This window comes from Phoenix dactylifera, chromosome 11 (genome assembly GCF_009389715.1).
Source record: "Phoenix dactylifera cultivar Barhee BC4 chromosome 11, palm_55x_up_171113_PBpolish2nd_filt_p, whole genome shotgun sequence".
Lineage (NCBI taxonomy): Eukaryota > Viridiplantae > Streptophyta > Magnoliopsida > Arecales > Arecaceae > Phoenix > Phoenix dactylifera.
Genome location: NC_052402.1, coordinates 11,622,625 through 11,642,032, shown reverse-complemented (window position 1 = coordinate 11,642,032; position 19,408 = coordinate 11,622,625). Strand labels below are relative to the sequence as shown.

The following is a 19,408-nucleotide window of genomic DNA, read 5'->3' as shown; positions in this document are numbered from 1 at the left end:
TGTCCTGCAAAAAAGCCGGTGGCCGGGCTCCCCGGCGCCGGCCCTCCGATGCTTAAGTCAGAGGGGGAATATGTGGAGAGAGCAGGCAGGAGAGCATTTGGATCAGATAAAGAAGATGAAGAGAATGATGTCCTCAATTGTGTCTGTGCTGTTTGCTTCTTTTCACCCGGTCCAGGAGGGTTCTCTCCGGGGGGTCCCCCATTCCCTTCTCTCAGGTTTCCTTTTATAGAAGGGGATTACGTTACCTGGGAGGTGGCAGGAGAATTTGTCTCTTTTCGTCATAATTGGGCACGATTTGGCCCATTAATGGCGTAGTGGAGAACGGGACCGAATCAGACCGGAACCAGGGAGTTGTCACGGTCGATCGGACCTGTTGGAGTGGTTGAACCGCCGGCTGTGGTGGGCCTGGGGTCCGTGGATGGTAAGTGCATTTATTACCGAATGAACCGACGGTCAGGGAGAGCCATACGCTTTGACGGTTCAGTGATCCGGAGATCGTCTTGAGCCGTGTTCATTAAATGACTGAGTGCATTGGAGACTTGAGGGAGCCTCATGCATTAATGGCAGGTCGTGCCGAATACCTGCGGAGATCTTATGCCTTGATGGCTTGGAGATAGTGGCAGGTTGTAGTAGAGTCGCGTGTATAGCCGCCGGACCTTTCGAGAAAGCTAGGCGGGGAGGAGTATTAGTTAAGGCATCGGCTCGGCAAGAGTGCCGAGCCGAGCTGGTCGCCCAGAGGGGCGCCCTGTGGCGGGGTTGCTTCTAGTACTTCTGGTCGACGCCCTTTGGGCGAGCACCTTCTAGCCGAGCGCCTCTATTTGGCGCTGTCTCTGGTCGGCGCTTCCTAGTTCGAGCGCTTCTTTGGTCGGCGTTCTTCTGGTCGGCTCTTTCTAGCCGAGCATCCCTACTTGGGTTATTTTGGTTGGGCGCCTCTTGGCGCTCTCTCTGGTCGGCGTCCTTTAGTCGAGCGCTTTTCCGGTCGGCGTTCTCTAGCCGAGCGCCTCCGTGGCGGTATGACTTGGGGTTTTTCCCCCAACACTACCCCCCGACTTCCGAGTTTCAGTTGGCTACCAGCTGGAGCGCGGGAAGTAGCCTCGGTTGGGTCATTTCGAGTTCCGAAAATTTTAATTTACTGCGCGTTTTGAATTATCGGAAGCTTCGAGGTGCCTTTAATAGGCGGCGTCTCTTCTTTCCCGAAAAGCCTCATTATTGGGGCACCTTTCGCGAAGCGTCCTCGCGTCGTGGGCTCATGATGGGGCCACACGATCTTCGATTGCGGACGCCTTTCCGCACGATCCGATGGGGCGCTTCAATGTTCGAAGCGCTGGCTCTAATTAAATGCGTCGTTCTGTCTTTTAGACCGACACGTGTTATCATCTAATCGGGACACAGCGCTTTCTTTGCTGATCCGGGCCGTTGGGGAGGTCTATATAAACCCTCCCCTGGCCTTCCGTCCTCTTTCTTATTGCCTTCTGCTTCCAGCTTTCCTTCTTCCAGTCTTCCTCAGACCGAAGTCCCTTTTCTCCGGCATCTTCCTCAGGTCCCCCTTCTTTTTTAATTTCTTTTTTTTTTTGCAATGGGTTCTCTTCCCAGTGAGGTTGAGTCCACCATGAGCATCCTGGAGGTCGAAATGACCGAAGAGTGGTTTTTCCCTCTTCAGGGGTTCCGTTTGGAGCCCGCCAGGCGAAGGGATCGGATAACCGATCCTCCGGTAGGCCGGATTGGAGTGCACCTGGAATCACTCTGGGCCGGCCTCCGATTTCCTCTTCACGGCTTCGTGAATGAGTTGCTGACGGTATGCCAGTTGGTTCCGGCGCAACTCACTCCGAATGCCTGGAGGACAGTGATGGGCTTCCTGTCACTGTGTTTACTGCAGGGGATTCCGACCTCTGTCAACGTTTTCCGGCGACTTTTTATCTTTAAGTCGAATCCGGGAGACGGGGAGTGGCTTTACATCGCCCTTCGGGCAGATCGGCCACTCTTTCATGGTGCCCCCTCGTCCATTCATGGCTGGAAGGAGAAATTCTTCTTCCTTGGCTCTGAACGGTCCTGGGGGTTTGACCCCAGGTGGGGGCCGGCCCAGCTTAAGTCTATCAACAGGCCCCCCCAACTTTCTCCGCGTGAGCAGGGGATCCTCGACGCCATCCGCAGTCTCGGGGACGGCATCTTACTGAACGGCCTCATATGTGAGGACGCTTTGGTGAACGTGGGCTTGAGCTCGGCGCGTCCCCACGGTAAGTAATTACAAGATGTCTTTTTATTTCCTTACCGTTCTAATGTTCTAATCCTTTTTGCCTTTGCAGATATCGCAAAGATGGTGACGAAAAGCGAGGTCCTCTACGCTCGCTTCCAGAAGAGGGCAGCCGAGCTCTCGGGCGAGCCCACCGAGCTGAGGAAGAAACAGAAGGTCTCGGCGACCCCAGCGCCCCCGGCGCCCCCGGCGGCAGCGGTGGCCGAGGCGGGTCCTTCTCGCCCCGCTCACTCCGAGGCGGGCCCTTCTCAGCCCGCGCGCCCCGAAGCTGGTCGGAGGGAGGGCGCGGATTCCGGGGGCTCGGGCTCCAGAGAAGCTTCGGTGGCGCCCCCATGCCCAGCGCCTTTAGCGCAGATTCCTGGTCGGCAGGACGCTTTAGTTGCCGACCAGGGGAGGAGTTCCGCGGGTCCCGTGCTTGCACGCCCCGCTATAGTTGTGCGGCGGTCAAATCAGCCGCTCGTTCGACCCCAACCCCCTAGCTCCGAGCTGGGGAGCAGTCAGGGAGCCTTGGGGTCGGCTCCGCCTAGGCCAGCCGATGCTGGCCTTCCGGGCCCATCGAGCTTGGAAGAACGGGTGCCCCTCGCACCCACCTGGTCGGTATTCGAGGGTGATTCAGCCCTCGAAAACCCTCGAGTAGCGCGTGAGATATTCCGGGTCGCGCTGCTCCCAGCCGACCGGGCCGCGATGCAGTCCATGAGCTACAATGCTTTCATGGACATTACCCGCTGCAACGCCGTCCGGGTAAGTAAAATTTTCCACCTGTGTAATCTGTATAGGTTTTCTACTAGTGGCGCCTTATGTTTTTCTTTTCGTCTCTTTTACAGCATTTGCACGAGACGGAGATGCTGATGCACCTAGTCCAAGAATACCGGAAGAAGGCCCGGAGGTGCCAGCGCGGTTATGACGAGGCCCAGGCGAGGTACCTAGCCGCCGAGGCGAAGTACCAAGCCGCCGAGGCCGAACGTCAGGTGCTCCAGGAAAAAGTTGGAGCATCCGAGGAGGGGGTTCGAGCTCTTACCGCAGAGCTCGATGAGGAGAAGGGCGCGCATGCACTGGCGAGGTCCGAGCTGCGCGCCGCAGAGGCTCGGTTGGCCCAAGCCGAGGAAGCGCTGGCCTCCCGTGAGCAGGAGGTGGGGAATGCCCGCGTTCGCCACTTAGAGCTCGAGCGGGAGCTAAGGGACCTCGAGCGGAAGGCCACCTATCATGAGGCTCGGGAGCTCGAGGCTCGGGAGCAAGCCCAGAGCGCGGTGGCGCTCTTTCGCGAGTCGGAGGAGTTCCGCGACCTCTTAGCAGAGGAGGGCGTGAATGGGCTGATCCAGGGCTTCCGGGACTTCCGCAACCAGCTGCGGCGGCTCCTCCCGGATTTTGATGTAAACCTGCTCCGACCGGGAGCAGGAGTCGAAAGGCCGGAGGCGGAGGCGGAGGCAGAAACTCCGGGGGCCGACCAGGGAGGTCTGGCCGAGGCGGCCGGAGCCGTCCCCGAAGTTGCCGAGGTCGCCTCCGAGACGATTCCTATCGCTGTCGAGGCCGAGGAGGTCCCGGCTGTTGAGCCCGCCGCCCCCGACACTGCCGAAGCCGAAGTGGTCGAGCTCGAGCCTTAGAGTGTAATTTTGTTATTTTTAAGTCGGGACGGTCCCCGCATTTTGTAAGGGCCGAGCCCGAATCCTTGTAGCCTACGGGCCTTTTTGAAATGAACACATATTTTTGGAAACTATTCTGTTATAGTCCCAAGTTTTCCTGCTCGGATCCATTTTAGGCTCCAAGGAGATGGGCTCTATGGCCTCTAATTTCGCCCGCCCCAGGGTTTGGGTTTAGGTTCAGCTTGCCGAGCTTTATTGCTCAGTCCTTCGACCAGCGGCATAACAACGCTTATGCCAAAGGGATTTGGGCTCGGAGAGTCTTTCCGAGCTTAGTCCAGGATTCGATCGAGCCCTAAGGCGGTCTCTAGGACTTAAATTTTAGCGAGGCTAGTGAACTCTGGGTCCGAGCCTTGAGTTATCGGGGTGGACCAGATTCTTTTCCAACAAATGGGTTGAATACTCGTCAGCTCGTGACGGGAATTCTCCATAGTATAATAGTTTGGTGTCGTGAGCATTCTTTCGCCGAGGCGATTGAAAATGCTCTTCTGCTCGGAGTCCATTCTTTAAGGACGTTGGCAGAGATCCGAGGACAATAGATAATGCAGAAACGTTAATGTAGAAGCATAAATGAGTACCTTGTACCGTGAGCGTCCCTGTGCCGAGGCGACAAAAGACGCTCCTCTGCTCGGGGTCCGTTCTTCGAGGACATCGGCAGAGAAAAGTCCAAGAATAGAATAACGTAAAGACATTAAATAAACGGGTACCTGGTACCGTATGCGTCCTTGCGCCGAGGCGACTAAAGACGCTCCTCTGCTCGGGGTCCGTTCTTCGAGGACATCGGCAAAGAAAAGTCCAAGAATAGAATAACGTAAAGACATTAAATAAACGGGTACCTGGTACCGTATGCGTCCTTGCGCCGAGGCGACTAAAGACGCTCCTCTGCTCGGGGTCCGTTCTTCGAGGACATCGGCAGAGAAAAGTCCAAGAATAGAATAACGTAAAGACATTAAATAAACGGGTACCTGGTACCGTATGCGTCCTTGCGCCGAGGCGACTAAAGACGCTCCTCTGCTCGGGGTCCGTTCTTCGAGGACATCGGCAGAGAAAAGTCCAAAAGCAGATAAGATGTAAAACTATTAAATAAATGGGTAGCTTGTACCGTGTGCGTCCTGGCACCGAGGCGACTGAAGACGCTTCTCTGCTCGGACTCCGTTCTTTGGGGACGTCGGCAGAGAAATCCAAGAATAGAACAGACACTGGTACCGTATGCGTCCTTGCGCCGAGGCGACTAAAGACGCTCCTCTGCTCGGGGTCCGTTCTTCGAGGACATCGGCAGAGAAAAGTCCAAAAGCAGATAAGATGTAAAACTATTAAATAAATGGGTAGCTTGTACCGTGTGCGTCCTGGCACCGAGGCGACTGAAGACGCTTCTCTGCTCGGACTCCGTTCTTTGGGGACGTCGGCAGAGAAATCCGGCGATGGAGAACGAGCCGAGCTCGTCGGCTGAAGCCGGCGGACAGCGAGCCGAGCTCGTCTTGGTCAATGAAGACCGCATCCCAACGCATCGGGGCATCCCGATAAACCGGAGCATCTCGACGTCTCGAGGCATCCCGGCCGAGGACCGCTACTCAATCCGGTCACTTAAGACCGCACCCCGACGTCCCGGGCCATCCCGACGAATCGGGGCATCCCGTTGTGGCGGGGCATCCTGACCGTGGTCAGGGTAGGAGAACGAGCCGAGCTCGTTGCCGGTGGAGAGCGCGCCACGAACTCACGAACATCTTCAGGGAGCCCGCGTAGGTACTCCATCATCCCGAGGCACCGGGGCATCCCAACCATGGTCAGGGAAGAAGAATAAACCTGATGGTATGAGATAATCAGGAGAATTGGTGAGCTCGGAATAAGCACGCAAACCATCAGTTTATTGTAAAATGAAATTCATAGAATGAAATTCAATGGTTGAATAATGGGGAACCCCTTAGGGTTCTACTGGTGGTACACGCGGAGATTTTCAGAGCTCCAACTCCGCGGAATGGGAGTCCCGTCTAGGGACTCTAGCTTATAAGTCCCGGGTCGGCGGATGCGCGTGACTCGGTATGGTCCTTCCCAATTCGGGGCCAGCTTCCCTTGTTCAGTTGGTCGGGAGGCTTCAGCTCTTCTGAGGACAAGGTCCCCTGGTCTGAAAGATTTGACTTTGACCCTGGCGTTGTAGTACTGAGCTGTCTTTTGCTGGTACCTTGCCATACGCACTCGGGCGGCCTCCCTTGTTTCCTCGATCAGGTCGAGGTTGCCTCTGAGCTGCGAAGAGTTGGAGCTGGCATCGTGGTGCTCGACTCTTGGAGAGGGGAGCCCAATCTCTAGTGGAATGACGGCCTCCGTCCCATATGTTAGGTTGAAGGGGGTCTCGCCGGTGGGGACGCGGAACGTGGTCCGGTAAGCCCACAGGACATTGTACAGGTCTCCGACCCATTGTCCTTAGATTTGTCGAGCCTGGCTTTGAGACCCTGCAAGATAGTACGATTTGTTACCTCGGTTTCTCCGTTTGTCTGAGGATGCGCGACCGAGGTAAAGCGGTGGTCAATGCCAAGCTCGGAGCAGAACTCTCTGAAATGGATGTTGTCGAACTGGCGACCGTTGTCAGAGATAAGGATGCGGAGAAGCCCGAATCTGCAAATGATGGACTTCCAGACGAAATCCCGCATCTTCTGCTCGGTGATCCGGGCGAGGGGCTCGGCTTCTACCCACTTTGTGAAGTAGTCGATGGAGACGACCAGGAACTTCCTTTGCCCGGTGGCCAGTGGAAATGGCCCTAGAATGTCAATTCTCCACTGGGCAAAGGGCCAAGGGGAGCTGATAGAAGTCAAAGGAGCCGAGGGCCGGCGCTGAACATTGGCGTTCCTTTGGCACCGGTCGCATTTTTGGACGAAATCCATAGCATCCTTCTGGAGTGTTGGCCAATAATATCCTTGGCGCAGAATTTTATGGGCCAATGCTCGCCCTTCCAGATGGTTTCCACAAATCCCTTCGTGGACTTCGCGCAGGGCATAATTAGCTTCCGTTGGGCGAAGGCATCTGAGGAGGGGAGAGGTGAAGGATCTCCGATAGAGCTTTCCCTCGTATAGTATGTACCGGGTGGCGAGACGCTTGATTCGGCGAGCCTCTCGTTCATCAGCGGGGAGGGTTTCGTCTTGCAGATAGCTGATGAGTTCATCCATCCAGCTTGGCTCGAACTCGATGCAGAGGGTCTGCTCGGGCTCGTCTGTGCTGGGCTTTTGGAGATATTCCAGTACTGCCTCTTTGGGAAGCTCGCTCATGCGAGAGGACGCCAGCTTTGATAGCTGGTCGGCCCTGAGATTCTCCGACCTGGCAACATGTTGAATATGAAAGGATTCCAAGGTCGAGACGAGATCCCGTACCTTCTGAAGATACTTCTGCATGGTCGGGTCTCTGGCTTCGAAGCCGCCCATAATTTGGTTGACGACGAGCTGAGAATCACTGAAGGCCTTCAAGTCCTTCACTCCTAGCTCTTTGGCTAGCTTAAGCCCGGCGACAAGTGCCTCATACTCCGCCATGTTATTTGAAGCAGGAAATTCGAGGCGCAAGACTTGCTCGGCAACCACCCCCTCCGGGCTGGTGAGGATAAGTCCCGCTCCGCTACCCCCCGAGTTTGAAGAGCCATCGACATGCAGAGTCCATGTCAAACTCGGGGTCTGCTCCACCGGTGGCTCAGGTTCAGGCTCGACCTCATCCGGTATGGTGCACTCGGCTATAAAGTCTGCGAGTGCTTGTGCTTTGATCGCCGGTCTGGGCCGGTACTCGATGTCGAATTCCCCGAGCTCAATGGCCCATTTGGTGATCCGACCCGCACGATCTGATCTCTGCAGGATCTGCTTGACCGGCTGGTCAGTCAGCACAGCCACTGTATGAGCTTGGAAGTAGGGTCGGAGCCTCCGAGCCGAGATGACCAAAGCATAGGCGGTCTTCTCAAGCTTGGAGTATCGGGTCTCGGCGTCCCTTAAGACCCGACTGGTATAATATACTGGCTTCTGGAGTTTGCCCTGCTTTCGGACCAGGACCGAGCTTACTGCTACAGGGGAGACAGCTAGATACAAGTAGAGGAGCTCACCCTGTTGAGGCTTCATGAGCAGGGGAGGGGAAGCCAGTAGGTGCTTGAGCTCTTCAAAAGATTGCTGGCACTCGTCCGACCACAAAAAGTTCTTCGGCTTCTTGAGGGCTGCAAAGAATGGAAGGCAGCGCTCGGCCGAGCGGGAGATGAATCTCCCGAGGGCTGCCACTCGGCCCGTGAGCCGCTGTACCTCTTTGACCGTCCTGGGAGGCGTCATCTCTTGGAGGGCTCGGATCTTCTCTGGATTGGCCTCAATTCCTCGTTGTGTAATGATGAAGCCGAGGAATTTGCCGGAGGTGACCCCGAATGCACATTTAGCTGGGTTGAGCCTCATCTGGTACTTTCGGAGTGTGGAGAATGCTTCATTGAGGTTGGCTATGTGGTCTTGTGCCACCTTGCTTTTCACCAGCATGTCATCCACGTAAACCTCCATGTTTCGGCCTATTTGGTCTTTGAAGATCCGGCTGACCAGCCTTTGATAAGTTGCCCCGGCGTTTTTCAAGCCGAATGGCATCACTTTGTAGCAGTAGGTTCCCCCGTCGGTGATGAAGGCTGTCTTTTCCTCATCTTCTGGCGCCATGCGGATCTGGTTGTATCCGGAAAAGGCGTCCATGAATGCCAGCAGCTCGTGACCCGAGGTGGAGTCCACGAGCTGGTCGATGCTGGGAAGTGGAAAGCTGTCCTTCGGACAGGCTTTATTCAGGTCGGTGTAGTCCACGCACATACGCCACTTTCCGCTGGCTTTCTTGACGAGGACCACATTGGCGAGCCATTCCGGGTAGGATATCTCCCGGATGAAGCCGGCTTCAAGGAGCTTGCCGACCTCCTCGGCTGCTGCTCGTTGTCGTTCAGGGGCGGCGCCTCGCTTCTTTTGTCGCACGGGCTTGCAGGTCGGCTTCACCTGAAGCCGGTGGACCATGATCTCCGGATCTATCCCTGGCATGTCTGCAGGTGACCATGCGAAGACATCCATATTGTCCCGTAGGAAGTTGACGAGGCGACTCCTCTCGTGTTCGCCAAGGCCAGAGCCGACCTGCACGGTTAGCTCGAGAAAGTTCTCTCGTAAGGGAACTTGAATTAACAACTCACCAGGCTCTACCCGCTCTTTCTGGGGGTTGACCCGTGCCTCCATAACTTCAGTTGAGGGCTGGTCAGTCGTTGGGGCAGGCACCTCGGCTGGTTGTCTTGCTTCGTGGGTCGCTAGGTAGCATCGTCTTGCCACCATTTGATCCCCTCGAACTTCACCGACTCCCTGGCTGGTAGGGAATCGCATCAGCAGATGGTGAGTTGAGACCACTGCTCGGAGGGCGTTGAGTCCTGGCCTTCCGAGGATGGCGTTGTAAACCGAGGGCAGGCGTATTACAAGGAAGCTCATACCCACGGTACTTTCACGAGGGGCGAGCCCGGCTGTGACCAGAAGGTCGATCTCGCCCTCTACTGGGACTGAATCCCCAGTGAATCCAACTAGCGGAGCATTCATCCTCCGTAGCTGTTCTTTTGTCATCCCCATTTTACAATAAGCACCAAAATACAAAACATTCGCCGAGCTTCCATTATCAACCAGGATGCGTTTTACATCAAATTTATTTATGATCATGGAGATGACCACGGCATCATCATGGGGAGTTTTGACTCCCTCTAGATCATCATCTGAGAAGGAGATGGCTTCAGAGGTGCGCGGGCGCTTCGAGGAGGCTTCTTCCCCTGAGGCTTCCCCAGCCGAGGTCCCGCCTCGGATAGTGTTGATGACGCCGGCGATGGGCCTGTTGGCATTTGAACCTTCAGGCTGTGCTGCTCCTTCGGCTGGCTTCTTCCCTTCACGCCGGCCTTGCACAAACCGATCGAGCACCCCTCGGCGAATGAGTGCTTCGATCTCATTTCGGAGCTGATAACAATCCTCGGTATCATGGCCGTGATCCCGGTGGAAACGGCAATACTTCCGGAGATCACGCCGGATTCTGGTGTCTGGCTTCGGAGGTGGGAGCCGGATGCAATCCCGACTCTCAATCTCCATGAGGATTTTAGCCCGAGGAGCATTGAGGGGAGTATACTTTTCATACCTCCCTTCGGGTGCACGGGCCTGCAGTGGGAACCTCGGGCGGAGTGGTGACCTCTGCTGTGGCGGTCCTCTCAACCGGGGTGGACTCTTCGGGCGGGGCGGATTCTTAGCTCGTCGCGGAGACGGGCTTCTGGGCTGGCCGCGCTCCTCGCGACGTCTCTTCTTGGGGTTCTGCTCGGTCCCGCCCCGCCTAACCGCCACGGCTTCTTCTGCCTTGGCATACTTCCGCGCCCGAGCGAACATTTCGGTGAGGTCCGTGGGGAAATTCTTCTCGATCGAGAAGAGAAATCTGTAGGACCGGGCTCCAGTCTTCAACGCCGACATGGCGATTGACTGGTCAAGCTCCCGGACCTCCCATGTTGCGGCGGTGAACCGGTCCAAGTACTCCTTGAAGGATTCTCCCTCCTTTTGTTTGATATCAAGGAGGGAGTCGGATGTCCGCCGCTGGGGCTGGCTGGCGGCAAAGTTGCCAGCAAATTATCTACCGAGCTGCTCAAAGGAAGAGACAGTACTCGGCTTCAGCCCGGTGAACCAAAGCCGGGCTGGCCCTCGGAGTGTCGCCGGAAAAGCTTTGCACATCATGGCCTCCGAGGCTCCTTGTAGGGCCATTAAGACCCGGTAACTCTCCAGGTGGTCAAGGGGATCAGCCTTGCCGTTGTAGGGCTCCACCTGGGGCATCTTGAACCGTAGTGGGACCGGTTCATCTTCGATCTCCAGGGAGAAGGGTGACTTCGTAGTGAACTCGAAGTCGTTATCACGTCCTGATTTTCTCCCGTGGAGTGCCTGGATTTGGCGCTCCAGCTTCTCGACCTTCTTGTCGAGTTCATCATTCTGGAGGATCGCTGCAGCGGTTCGTTCGAGCGCAGGTTGCCCTGGAACCGACTCAGCTTCTGAAGGCTGTGGCCAGCCTCCGTAGCCTCTGGCTGGGTGCTCTCTCCAGAGGGAGGCCTGGACTTGGGAGTCCTGACCTCGAAGGGGAAGTCCGCTTGTAGGAGGCTCCGGTTGAGCTGGAGCCGGAGGAGGCGGTGCCGTTGGGATGCCCCTGGGTTGCAAGCTTTGGACAGCGGTAGCCAAAGCTTGCACTTGTTGCACCAAGGCATCAAACTGCTCCGGCCGAACTTGAGGGGTTGACTCGGCCGGAGGTGGTGAGTTCCGGACGGAATGCTCAGGACTGGGTGGAGGACGTCGAGAGGCATTGGAAGCCCCTTTGCTTCTTAGCTTCATGGCAGCGAACTCGGGCCCTTCCTCTAGCGCCAACTGTTGCTGGAAATTGGACCTGGGGGCCGCCGCGAAGCCAGGGGAGGAGGAGCTCCGCCGCCTGAGAGGGCGGACGGCGGGGCGCCGGCCGGCCGCGTCCTCCGCTGGGGAGTGGAAGAGAGCAAAGAGGGGTGGTGCGTCCAGTCCTGTCCTGCAAAAAAGCCGGTGGCCGGGCTCCCCGGCGCCGGCCCTCCGATGCTTAAGTCAGAGGGGGAATATGTGGAGAGAGCAGGCAGGAGAGCATTTGGATCAGATAAAGAAGATGAAGAGGATGATGTCCTCAATTGTGTCTGTGCTGTTTGCTTCTTTTCACCCGGTCCAGGAGGGTTCTCTCCGGGGGGTCCCCCATTCCCTTCTCCCAGGTTTCCTTTTATAGAAGGGGATTACGTTACCTGGGAGGTGGCAGGGAAATTTGTCTCTTTTCGTCATAATTGGGCACGATTTGGCCCATTAATGGCGTAGTGGAGAACGGGACCGAATCAGACCGGAACCAGGGAGTTGTCACGGTCGATCGGACCTGTTGGAGTGGTTGAACCGCCGGCTGTGGTGGGCCTGGGGTCCGTGGATGGTAAGTGCATTTATTACCGAATGAACCGACGGTCAGGGAGAGCCATACGCTTTGACGGTTCAGTGATCCGGAGATCGTCTTGAGCCGTGTTCATTAAATGACTGAGTGCATTGGAGACTTGAGGGAGCCTCATGCATTAATGGCAGGTCGTGCCGAATACCTGCGGAGATCTTATGCCTTGATGGCTTGGAGATAGTGGCAGGTTGTAGTAGAGTCGCGTGTATAGCCGCCGGACCTTTCGAGAAAGCTAGGCGGGGAGGAGTATTAGTTAAGGCATCGGCTCGGCAAGAGTGCCGAGCCGAGCTGGTCGCCCAGAGGGGCGCCCTGTGGCGGGGTTGCTTCTAGTACTTCTGGTCGACGCCCTTTGGGCGAGCACCTTCTAGCCGAGCGCCTCTATTTGGCGCTGTTTCTGGTCGGCGCTTCCTAGTTCGAGCGCTTCTCTGGTCGGCGTTCTTCTGGTCGGCTCTTTCTAGCCGAGCATCCCTACTTGGGTTATTTTGGTTGGGCGCCTCTTGGCGCTCTCTCTGGTCGGCGTCCTTTAGTCGAGCGCTTTCCGGTCGGCGTTCTCTAGCCGAGCGCCTCCGTGGCGGTATGACTTGGGGTTTTTCCCCCAACAATTACAATGGCATTAAAAAAATACATGATAGGCTATCCAAATTAACAATCCAATACCATCATGTGCCATTATAATATATGCACCAAAATTTAATCAGTTAGAATATATTACAGCAACAGATTAACAGTAAGACATATCGATTGTTATGAAAAATCCTTTCATTTTGTGAACTTCGTGCATAAGTAAGAAGTGTCCAGGATATTTAATTTTAGTTTTGAACATTTTGAACAAATGCAGATCATGATTACAGTGCATATTTCTGACATATATATTTTGGAACTAGAGTATCACTGATTCAGTTATGTGCACAGGGAACATTAAGTAATCAGAATGCACATACAGTCATACGTGTATGGAGCAAGCAGGGGTGGGGGGGAGCGCTATGATCCAACCTTATATACATGTGTATTTCACAACTCATTTACATGTCCGTCAGTACTCAACAGGCTACATGGTCAGAAATCACTTTCATCCACTCCTTTAATAAAATCATCGTATGTTACAACTCCCATTCTCAAAAAAAATCTCTTTTCTTCTTCTTCTTCCTTTTTTGTATTAAGGGTTGTGGGGTGGGGGGATGTGTGTGTGTGGGAAAGAGGGGGGGGGGGGGGGTGTTAAGGGAGGGAAATCCATCCAGTTTACAAATATCCAGGTCCAAAAACTTGGGGATACACTACCCCAGACTTGAAATCAAAATTGTCGGTTGTTAGGTGGAGGGGTGGGACAACTAAGGTAGCAGGCAGTTCACCTAAAAAAAGCTCTCACTGATAAGTACTGTATCATAATGAACATACCGGGGATAAATCAGTAGTATTGAGTAATATGCTAACAGAAATACAAAGAACTGGACTTGAGCACACTAAAACAATTAATTGATATTATACAATCAGTAAAGTTAAAGAAAATCATAATCTAATTTCGGATGTAAGAATAAGACAAAATTATATGACCTTTTTGAGATGCAAGACTGATTATGGTTACTTAAATTTCAGTTTATGTAATTATAACTACATCATGAGTTCAGAAACTATGCTTGACAAAATTCATTAATCAATATTCCATCAAACATCTGCATGCATGCACAGATATATAAGTTCAGTAAATTCCTTTAGAGATTTTTGTTTCTTTTGAGAACCAAAATTTTTAACTAAAAAATGTGTTTTTGACACCTACAAGAATATTTTGAATAATATGAAATGATAAAAGCATAGATCGATCAACCATGTGATGAAGGTACGATCAAATATAATAGTTTTGATAACATCACAATCCTTTTGGAAGTAATTGAACTGCTCCAGCATAAAATGATTCCTTTTCCATAAGATAATTGGTATATGACCAAAACAAATGAAGACCCCCTTTGCAGTTGCTTTTCCCCTTCTTTACTCCCACATGCTCTCTTGCTTCTTCAAATTTTGTCAAAATGCAAGTGTAATTATGAAAGCTCCTTTAAATATATACATGCATAAATTGGTCAAAATCATCTCAAACCAACAGATAGAGGCCTAGATCAGGACTTACCAACCTGAATTGACTGGTTTGAGGATGGAAGGATCTGTTTTCCCTGTGAACAGGACCTATACTAATTCAAGAAACAAAAAATCATTCTGGCTAGGACTTGTACAAGTACGACCGGTATTATTCAGGTATTCACCAGTATTTTATTCCACATGTATCGATCACTATCTTCCTACAATAAACTCTAATGGAAATATCATTTACATTATTCTTAAAAAATAAAGTTAAAACAATAAAAGTGATTGAGTTTATAGTCACTAAAATAAAAAGGAAAAACACTATTTAGAAATCCATGATTTGATGCAACAAAATTGTATCTTCCATATCATATGTAAAAAATGGGTGGCTCAGTGCACGAGGTTCCTGCCATTGCAGGGTTTGGAAAGGGTCAGATATGCACAGCATGATACCCATATGCGGAGCGGTTGTTTCTGTGTTCTAAACCTGTGACCCTCTAGGTCATAATGGAGAAACCTTACGGTTGCACCAAGGCTCACCCTCTTCCATGTCATATTTACATTTAATAGTTTTAGCATATTCAAAAAATTGTGTTGTGATTAGATAGGAATCTGTTTAATTCCATCATAGGATGGAGTCTAATGTGTTTAATGTTTGTGAAAAGCATATTTTTTATCATACAAATTACAAAGTATACTGGTTTCTGAAATCGGTTGTTCTCAAGCCAGACCCCTTGTCCACCTGAGCACTTAATACCTAAAGAGATAGTAAAAGCAGAACACCTTGAGTTTTCTTCATTGCTTAAAATCAGGTTGTTTTAGACAAAGGACTTATTTTCCTTGCCCAGATTTTAATATCACGAGCCAAACTGATAGAATTATCTGTATTTTTATTATTAAGAAAGTTGATGTTGCACATTTTAGACTTTCCATCTTTCTAATAGTGAATCAAAATTGGTTGCTTCTTCACTCCTGCATTATGCAATCCACATTACAACAATGCTGCATAGTGGCCTGAGTATTGAGTAAAACAATTCTCTCATGCCCATTTATGTTGTTGACTAACAAATGAGCTATATCCAGATAGAACTAATAACAGGAATAATAATATGACAAGTAAAATCAGAGAGAGAAAAAGTATAGTTGTGGCAGGAATCAAGATGCAAGTTCTTTATATGACAATATCTCAAGTGATAATTTGAACCTGATGTCAAAAGATATCCCACTTTGCTTTTCCACAAACTTCACAATTGGCACACGAGCCTTAGCTATAACCTAGGTGAAAGAAATAGAATAATATTCTTATGCCAGATAAAAGCAGTTGATTCATATTGTTCTAAAAATACTTCTATGCAATAATGTTTCAGAGGAACAAAAAGATGAATCATTGAAGTTGTCAATCAACTTTGGATCACACAACTGATAATATGAATGCTGGTCAAAAATTGTTACCTGCATTTTTTTTGCAATACTTGTCTGGGATAGAGCTCTAGCAAGAGGATAAAGACCCATTTGTGGAGTCTTCGCCTTTGACTCCAAAATCACAACCTATAGCATATGATAGTTAAGATATGCTAGTCAAAAGCATTATCACATAACAGTTTGAAGTTATTATCCTAAACAATAAAATATGTATGCTTATAAAATTTTGTGCATACAAAATATGAAGCAGATATAGATATCGCAAATTGCTGTCTTTAACAAAATTTACTCCCATCACTTTGGTGTAAACTACTAGATAATCCACCACAACATTAGTATTGAAAGAGTAAAGCTGTTCTGTTAGATGGTAGACATTATTAAATCCTCCATAGTAAATGCACTTAATCCTCCATATGTGATAAGCACAGGATCAAGAAAAGGGTAATACTAATGAGCTCATTCATTTTGTGCGCCTTTTTTCCGTAAGGAATTTTTTATAAACTTGCTAGAATGGTTTGAACCTCTCATGTTTTGTATAACTTGATAAACTCAAAGATTGTTGCTGAGTTCTAATAGAACAGAGAAGTGTAGACTTGTCAGCAACCCAAAGAGCAATATTTTAAAAGTGATTGCACAAAAATTTAAACAGAAAAGGTATGAGACCTTTTAAGGCATTCAGAAGAAAATGAGCTAGGTAAGTTCCTTTAAAAGAAGTCAAATGAAATAATGACTTTTTCAATGTCTGTAGCATCAGTAATCAAGATATGCTAGTCTTAGTAAGACACCAATCTCAAACAAGATGCTTGGTATCAAATTCCTCAATTAGAATCAGAACAGATGAGGTGGTGCTAGCCATCTTGTTTTAAGCGTCCTTAAACATCCAATGAAGGGGAAGTATAAGGCCTAGTAACGATCCAGAAGAGGATGAAACATTTTTCTCTCATAGCAGTAGCAGAATTCACTCCGTGCTGAAAATCATGCAACAGGATGTGGAAACTAAAACTTATTTCCTAAGGAACATAACTGATGCTGGTTAAGAAGAAGAAGTTCTTCTAGTCAATCATACATATGCCTATAGTAAATCAAACTAACAAGGATTACTGCCGCTGTTACTCCATTCTTATAGCCACCCAGTTTGTTACTTCCTGCAGAAAGCAACTTTAAATGCTAAGGAAATATCAAAAGGCTAGCATCACACTGTCTAAAAGCACAACTAGCACATCCTTGAAACTTCCAGCCCTCAAAGTTGATGCAGTAAACTTGTTCCCATGTTAGACATAAAAGGGTGAAGAAGGCAACTCTATTCATGGTAAATATTTTAAGCATTTACAAGAAAACGAAAAATGGACAAAACAAAAAGACAGAGGACATTCTATAGCGTAGAAGAGAACTAAAGCTCTTAGAAAGAGAAAGCAACAATAGAGAAAAACTGGGGTTCCCAAGAAATACCTAGATTACGGTAGAAATTTAAAAGTTCTAGGATGGTAGCCCATTAGGCAGCAGGGCTTCAAATGGGCAACCATTTCAACTTTAAAACTAGAAGTATAGAAGTTATCAGATCAATGAAACTATTTTTTTTTACAGCTAACCTATCAAAGAAAGAAATGCTTCCACAATCTTCATCTGATTGAAACAAAGAAAGAACAATCATGTAGTCCACGACATTTGGAGGGTCAAAGTTGCTTGCAAACAATGAGATTTTAAAATAAATAAAATATAGTGCCATACAAGTTAACAACATGATACATGATATTGGACATTGTGCATGCAGCAGAATTAAAATGAGATATTTTCGTATAAATTAGCTCCAAGTTATACAAAAAGCAACAGAAATAAGTATAAAGAGATTAAGCATTCATTGCAATATTCTTTAAAGTTGCATAGTACTTGCATCGATATCACTTGTTGGTAGATAGAGGCCTGTCCTAAATGATCCAAAAACTTCCACCTGCACAGCAATAAACAGTATCATGCAAAAGAGTTAAAAGATTGTTTACGAACAGACACAGAAAAGGCCAACAATTTACACTAACAAAGTAAAAAAACTGACATACTTTGCTGTGCGGCCAGATGTGTTTGATAACCTGAAAAACACATTGTACAGCAGCAGCACGTGAGGCTTGTTCTTCAGGAGTTGGAGTGACAAAATCACAAAAATCGAGTATCTCTGCATGAGCCAAAATAACTTCTAACAATATCGATAGTTACGTTGATAGATTTTTTCCAAACTCTCGGTTGTAAAGGGAAGCACAAAGAACGAATCCAAACAATCACAAGGCATGAAACCAACAAGAAATACTATATTACTCAAAGCATAACAAGGACAGGTAGACACCTAATAGACACTCTAATTCATAATATCTTTATCCATATAAAGAGACCCAGCTCTTAATCAACTTCAGCAGGACTATTTTATCGCTCCCAAGTGTCTTACAACCCTGACATAATGAGATCACAAAACTTCTATTGACATACTCCCCAACCAGTAATTACAGCTATCAATGAACATGATATGCTACAAAAGGCCTACAAAGGTTATCAAGGGTGGGGAAGATCCACACAGTTTGGGTGCACATGTAGATCCAAGATCCGCCGTACCGGTACCGGTCGGCGTACCGGTGGCATCCCGGACTGGTACGAAACCGGTGGCGTACCGGTTCGAACCGGTCCGAACTGGTGGCGTACCAGTCCGAACCGGTGGCGTACCGGTCCGAACCGGTCCCGTACGGGTGGCGTACCGGTTCTTCAACAATAAATTACCGGTACCGGATTTCACGCTGATCCGGTACCGATCCCAGGCCGGACCGGTACGGCAGACCATGTGTAGATCCCTCAAGCTGCCTAATAGGTGACGGGGACTGTCAAGGGCATCATATTTCACAAATATACCACAAAAGAAAGGTTGCTGCAGTTGTGATCTATCTCCTCAACTTTTTTTTTTTTTTTTTTGGTGTGGGGGGGGGGGGGGGGGGGTGTTGCAGTTGTCTCCATTCATTTTCAGGTTGGGCCAGCGATTAATGTTACATGTCCTCAGAATGGCATGCAACATCCTCTTCCATGTGCATCACACATATCCAATCCATTATATGAAAGAAAAGAAGAAAAAAAGGAAGATGTTGAGATAGATTGAGGAAAATACCTTGATGCTTGCAACTAAAACACATGCAATCCCATTATGCAACATTCTTCAAATATACCAAGCCATGATCTGATCAAAAGCCACATCTGCGTTGTCTTATGAGTGACATGAGCAACAAGCCCAAGAAAACGGAGAATGAAGATTTCAAGCTAGAGCAGTTTGACTTTTGAGATCCATAGCTTTAATAGAGTGATCAGTTTTAGAAACCAAGGTGATAGCACTTGGCATATGATAAGGTGGATCCCATCATAGAGGATGGATCATCTTGATACTTCATACTAATATTTAAGATTGCCAACTGTGAATCATGTAAATATGAAATCCATGGTGGCCATCCATTAAAAGAATATCCAGCCAAATACCATTGAATCAAGATCCACGGATCATTATTCTAAAACAAATCCTTACCAAGAAAAGTGCATGATCAAAATTTAAAATTCCAATAAAACCAAAAATTTCCATTCAGAAGGGATCCTTTCTTCCAATTTCTTGTGATATTCTAATGGCTACAATCTATTCAAATATCTTATTGTACCTCTGAACTAACCATATCTTGTGATAACTTACTATTGTGAAATAACTTGCCGGTGAAACATTTATAATTCGAACCAATTGAAGTTCTCAATTTAGAAAGGGCTCTATCTCTGAATTTCTTCATCATATCCTCATGGATAACTACAGAATTTAATCAAATCCATTACTCACTTTTACGGTCTTATCTTGCATCTAACATTCCAATCTCACACATTATGGCTGACACTGCCCACCCAAATCACAATCCTGACTGTCTCTCCTCTTTTTCATTATCTTAACTCAAATGCTTCAGCTTAAAAGAAGAGAAAGGAAAAGATAGGAATATTTCTCTCTTTGTTTCAACCCAATCTTTTAAAATGAGGTGCATGTGGCTGTACATGT

General features: G+C 49.2%; 1 protein-coding gene across 3 annotated transcripts in view; it reads right to left on the bottom strand.

Annotated features, from left to right (window-relative positions):
- The window catches only part of LOC103713199 (terminal nucleotidyltransferase 4B), a 31,814-nt gene that overhangs the window by 9,165 nt on the left and 3,241 nt on the right, over positions 1-19,408 (bottom strand). The window contains exons 2-5 of one of the 3 annotated variants that reach the window (XM_039131608.1): positions 17,409-17,542; positions 17,246-17,302; positions 15,385-15,480; positions 15,137-15,207 (exon numbers count right to left, since the gene is read on the bottom strand). In XM_039131608.1, coding sequence (XP_038987536.1) covers positions 15,137-15,207; positions 15,385-15,480; positions 17,246-17,302; positions 17,409-17,542 — 358 coding nt within the window. The remainder of the gene's footprint in view (positions 1-15,136; positions 15,208-15,384; positions 15,481-17,245; positions 17,303-17,408; positions 17,543-19,408) is intronic. The other 2 variants (XM_008800028.4, XM_008800029.4) reach the window with 2 other exon arrangements.